Raw genomic sequence first — 5,122 nt, 5'->3', positions numbered from 1 at the left:
GTGTTCCCGGTCGCCGCAAATCCGTGTGAAAACAAGCGGCGGAGTTCTCCGGTAGCGCGAAGGGGAAGGAGAAGTATTTCGTTTGGAGAACCTCCGGCGAACCGCGTGTCACTGGTCCTGTCTGATTTATTACCCGCAGGATCGCATTACAGGGGAATTTCAAATCCTGTAACAACATCCAAGATCACATACTTTAAAAGGAAATATGTGGAAGAAGAGGATTTTCATCCGCCGCTCAGCAGCTGTACGCATAAAGTACGTTTTCTAACAGTCCTTGTTTTTACTCCGAGCTTCAGCTGCCTGGTAACACCCGCCTGACCCGTTTCCAGAGGCTGAAATTCTCTGCTGAAATTAGGCGAATGATCCAGCTGTTTGCTCGGCAACAAATAGCTGTCACTTGTTCACGTTTATTGTTTTATTGTCATCGGATTGCTTAAGCAGCAAAGGCATTTCTTCGTTTATTACAACTGTAAATGGAAATGCTGAGAATAACTTCTTCCCCCCCCCCCCCCCCCTTTCTTTTTTTTTTTTTTTTTTAGGAATTATTCCTCCTCATCATGCGGCAGAAAACAAGAACGTAAAAAAAAAAAAAAAGGGTCTGTGGATCCCCACTCATTCAAAACTTTTTCCAGGGGAGAAAATAGTAATGGGTTCCTTGAACCCCAAACGGGTTACAGATCCTCTAGAAAAACAGAATGACTTGGAAAGAGAGTACAAGCTCCTTCAGTGTTTAATCCTGTTTATTAAAAAGCTAATAACTCCAAAAGAACAGATTAGAAAATGAAAGAATATGTATTTTTTTTTTTTTTAATGAAAGCTGTCAGGGGAGGGATTAGAGCAAACATTCCCAGGCCAGTGAGTTTAAAAAATGAAATCTAACTTTTTTTAAAAAAAAAAAAAAGAGAGATTTTTATGCTCTCATTCATTAAGAGCTCAGTCCTGTAAGGAATTGAATGCTGGGAGTGATGTGCTTAAGGATAGCTGATGCCTTGAGACGCCATCCTTACCTTGCTGCGGGGTCGTGCCTCGCCCATGGCACTCCGGCGCTGCCCAGGTTCCATGGGCGATAGAGAGGCCCCGACGTAACCTGATTAAGGCACCACTTATGGGGGCCGATAGCACCACCAGAGCCCCAGGGACAGACAGCTAAAACAGATCAAGATGAGGAGCAAGTTTAGGCGTTACCTTTGCCCACATCGCAGAGGCAACCTTCTAGGACATGAGGAGAACTGAGTGCCTCGTCCCTCCCAGGGGCTCTGCCTGGGGAGGTCTCACGGGGGGGATCCTGTTTCCCCGGAGGGATTTCCCGTGGAGGGGAGGCGAGCAGTAATGCCGAGCTCACTTCCCAAAGGACCTTAGAGTAGCCAAAGGAATTTTCAGCTACACAGTGTTGGGTGGACGTGAGTACCTGACCGGGAAGATGAAAAACTGCCCCGCCGTTTAATTCCAGAAGGTGTTCGGGTCTGCTGCCAGAGCAATGAATAAAGAGCACCGAGGGTGTTGAAAAATGCACTCCGGTTAGTGAGTGTGTCTCCCGCATGTCACATCACTCTCAGGTTTCAGCCAGGTTTTTTTCTTGGCTGGATCTTTGGATTTTTGTATCAGTGATTGTTTGCCTTGCAAAGAGGAGGAATAGTTAACTTAACCCCTTTCTAACAGCATAAAACCAGTTGTAGAGGTATTGGTAAGACAGACCCACCCCAGACATGATTTTGTGCTGTTGTGGAGGTGCATCATGCCAGAAACCCTGGGTCCCCTGTTTCTTCTGTTCAGCACAAACATGTTTTCTGCTTTGCAGCACTGAGCTCTGGGGAAGGGAGGATGCCCCCTTCCCCCCCCGCCCCCCAATTTCTTTGAATTTCTTTACTCTGCTGCCCAGTAAAGAAAGAGTTTATGTTCTGAGCTTCCTCGTCCCACAGTGGGTAGGGCCCAGAGCCCCTCTCCAGGGCTGTTGGCAGAGTCGTGTAGTGGAAAGCCTTTGACAACTTGTTCCTACTGGTGGCCCTCCAGGAGGTATCTCCAGGAGGATCACAGTTCAAGGCTTCCCGGTTTGCTCCAGGCTTTTATGGCTTCGCTGCAGCAGGTATAAAGGACGCAAATTAACCTATAGGCTTAATGTAATTTAGAATGAGTCACTTATTACAGAAAATTACTCTCTGTAACAAAGAAGAGCTTCAGCTGTGAACTCACAGGAAAACGTGGCCAATTTTTGGTTTTGCGAAGCTCTGTGCTGCTTCTAAGCCCTGCAGACAGGACCAGGCTGTGGAAAGAGCTAGAGGGCCGAGGAGAGCTGAATGGATGTGAAAAGCAGCTGCGCTTTAAGCTCTTTCAGTCCTCATAGCTACGACTTCCACTCTGCAAAAATGCTGTAACCATGTGGGAAAGGGAAGAACGATCAAGCCACAGATGGGGGGGATTTAGAGCGGTCTCTCTTTGTGCTGTGCTGCTCTCCTCCTACGCAAACCAAATTCTTACTAAAAATGAAAATTAGTTAATAGTGCTTACAGTAGCATGCATTGCCCCCTCTCTTATTTTGATTCCCAGGGTAGCGATTACAGAGCAGAATCCGGGGCCTCCCGGGGGCAGTAACCTGCTCGTGCTGCCAGTGCTGAGAAAGGGAGTCCTGGAAGAACCGTGGAAGGGAGAACAAATCTGTGGGCGTCGAGCCAGGATTTCTGCAAATCCCTATCCTCTCTCCGTTTCCTGACCTTGTCCCTGCCTATCTGCGTTCCCACCGGTCCTGTAGAGCGCAGGGTGTAGCATGCGGGCCAACAGCTGCTCTCCAGATGCTGTGATGCTTTGAGATGGGTTTCTCCCTGCCTGTGTGCACTTTTGTACACAAGCGCGGTGGAAGGGAGCTTGGCAAATGGAGACCTCCTCGCCGGAGGGCCTCTTCCACTGGCGGTGGATGAAATGCTCTGACACTTGCCGCATGAGGCAATGGCTGCTGGCTGCGTCTTGCAAACCTTGAGGCTGCAGGAGGGGACCTTCGCTTGGCTTCGGAGCTTTATAGAAGCCCCACAGGGGGTGATGGAATTGGGTCCGTTTACATCAAAAAGCCCCCAGCCGTCACTGGAGCAAAACTGCACAACAATTTCATGTTCTAACCCCAAGTGCAAATAAAGAGCCAGATGCGTGCATCTGGATTTCGCTCTCCCATCCTGGATTCGTGCCCTGCGATTGCCTCTCTGGTGGAACGCTCAGCTGCTTACCTCCTAAACCCGAGCTGAATGCTGCGGCCCAGAAAAAGCAGGTCCCCGGCTACCTGGGTGTGCAAAATGAAAAGCCAGTTTCAGGTGCCTGAGAAAGAGAATGAGAAAAGTAGTGACACGGGGTGGGGGGAAACACTTTGCTTAATTTTCTTTCTCCATGCCTGGAACAAAACTGGTTGCCTTCAGTTCCGTATCTTCTGTCTTTTGCCTTTTCAGACAATCTCTGTGTTTGAGGAGCGGGCCCATATTCTTTACATGTCTTTGGAAAAGCTGAAATTCATTGATGATCCTGAAGTCTACCTGCGGAGATCTGTCCTCATCAACAATCTCATGAAGAGAATCCACGGAGAAATCATCATGCAGAACAACTGGTGCTTCTCCGCCTGCTCCTTCGGTGGCACCTCGCCACCAGAGTGGTTCGTGCCTCAGGACTGTCCGTACAGAAAACGCCTTCGGATGGCAAAGGAGGAGTACGAGAAGCTCCACACATGCTGCTTCTATCAAGAGTGTGGCAGCCACTATTTAAATCTACCCTACTCTGTTCATGCTAGTACCGAAAATACTTCTTCCTCTTCCTCTTCCTTGCTCCTTCGGTGGCACCTCGCCACCAGAGTGGTTCGTGCCTCAGGACTGTCCGTACAGAAAACGCCTTCGGATGGCAAAGGAGGAGTATGAGAAGCTCCACACATGCTGCTTCTATCAAGAGTGTGGCAGCCACTATTTAAATCTACCCTACTCTGTTAATGCTAGTACAGAAAATACTTCTTCCTCTTCCTCCTCCTCCTCCTCTTCCTCCTCCTCCTCCTCCTCCTCCTCCCCCCCCATTTCTTTGCCAAGCTGTTCCCAGCAGGTGGATTATGACATTGGCAGTGCCTCTTCTTACAGGAGTGATGACCAGATACCTGCTAATGAAATATTCATCACTAATGCCAGGTCTCACAGGCATCAGGAAAAGGCAAAATTTAATGATGAGAAAGGAGGTAATGAACCTGAGTGCGAGAGCGTCGCTCTAAACTGTGAACCTGTAAGCGGCACCCATGCTCTCGAATGTAAAGGCAAATTTTATGACTATTTCGAGACTGGATGTAATGACAAGAGCAACTTAAGTGAATCTTGGAAAAAATCCTTAAGGAAAAAGGAGTCTTTACCAAGTAATAAAATGTGCTGCAGCAAAGGAAGTAAAATATGAGGCATCTTTCTTGCTCCGTTGAAGCATGCGCAGCATGTTCGTTTGTCTATCAAATTTTTATTTTGAACGGATTTTTTTATAGTTTTCTACAACTGATACAACCATGCCACAAACATTGCGTGTAGTTTTAAATGAATGGAGAGCAGATTGCACCAAGCGTCCCTATGATCCGCATCGGCAGGCTATTTATAAATATGGAGACTTCATAAAGAACGCAGTTGCGTTACTGCTTAGCACTGTAGTCTGTACAGCTATGGTGCAGCTTTCGTTACTGAAAATACCAATCAGCCAGATGGGGAAAACGTATCGTTTTCTATATCCCCGCCCCCAAGAAGTCTGCCATTAATTAAGAAGAACTTCCATTGTGTTTACCGAGGAATTACAAGTCTGGTAAACAAATCGATGCTACCAGCAAGGGTGATGTGCTCCTCGTAACTCAGTATTTGTTCTGACGTGGGACTGTCTTCATGGACTGGGAACAAACTGCCCTTACGTTCTGTACTGATGCTCGTGAACTCCTGGATTCAGCGTCTTATTCAACTGACGAAATAGGACATAGCATAAAGAAATAACCTGTTTATGGGATCTTAATCAGAAACGCAACATGCAGCTCAAGTACTTGCACGTTTTCACCTCGGCTGTAATAACTAACAAGGCTTGTTGTTACAGAGGGCAGGTTTTTTTTTGGTGCCTTACTTTTTGTCTTAATTTTTGCCAGCGT

General features: G+C 47.4%; 1 protein-coding gene across 1 annotated transcript in view; it reads left to right on the top strand.

Annotated features, from left to right (window-relative positions):
- SERTAD4 (SERTA domain containing 4) overlaps positions 1-4,401 on the top strand; it is a 7,514-nt gene extending 3,113 nt beyond the window's left edge. Inside the window, exons 2-4 of the mRNA XM_035897003.1 lie at positions 37-255; positions 3,429-3,774; positions 4,007-4,401. Coding sequence (XP_035752896.1) covers positions 37-255; positions 3,429-3,774; positions 4,007-4,401 — 960 coding nt within the window. The remainder of the gene's footprint in view (positions 1-36; positions 256-3,428; positions 3,775-4,006) is intronic.
- The last annotated feature ends 721 nt before the right edge of the window (positions 4,402-5,122 follow it).

Source organism: Egretta garzetta, unplaced genomic scaffold, assembly GCF_000687185.1.
Source record: "Egretta garzetta isolate BGI_Z169 unplaced genomic scaffold, ASM68718v1 scaffold166, whole genome shotgun sequence".
Taxonomy (NCBI): Eukaryota; Metazoa; Chordata; class Aves; order Pelecaniformes; family Ardeidae; genus Egretta; species Egretta garzetta.
This window is presented reverse-complemented; position numbering and strand designations above follow the sequence as displayed.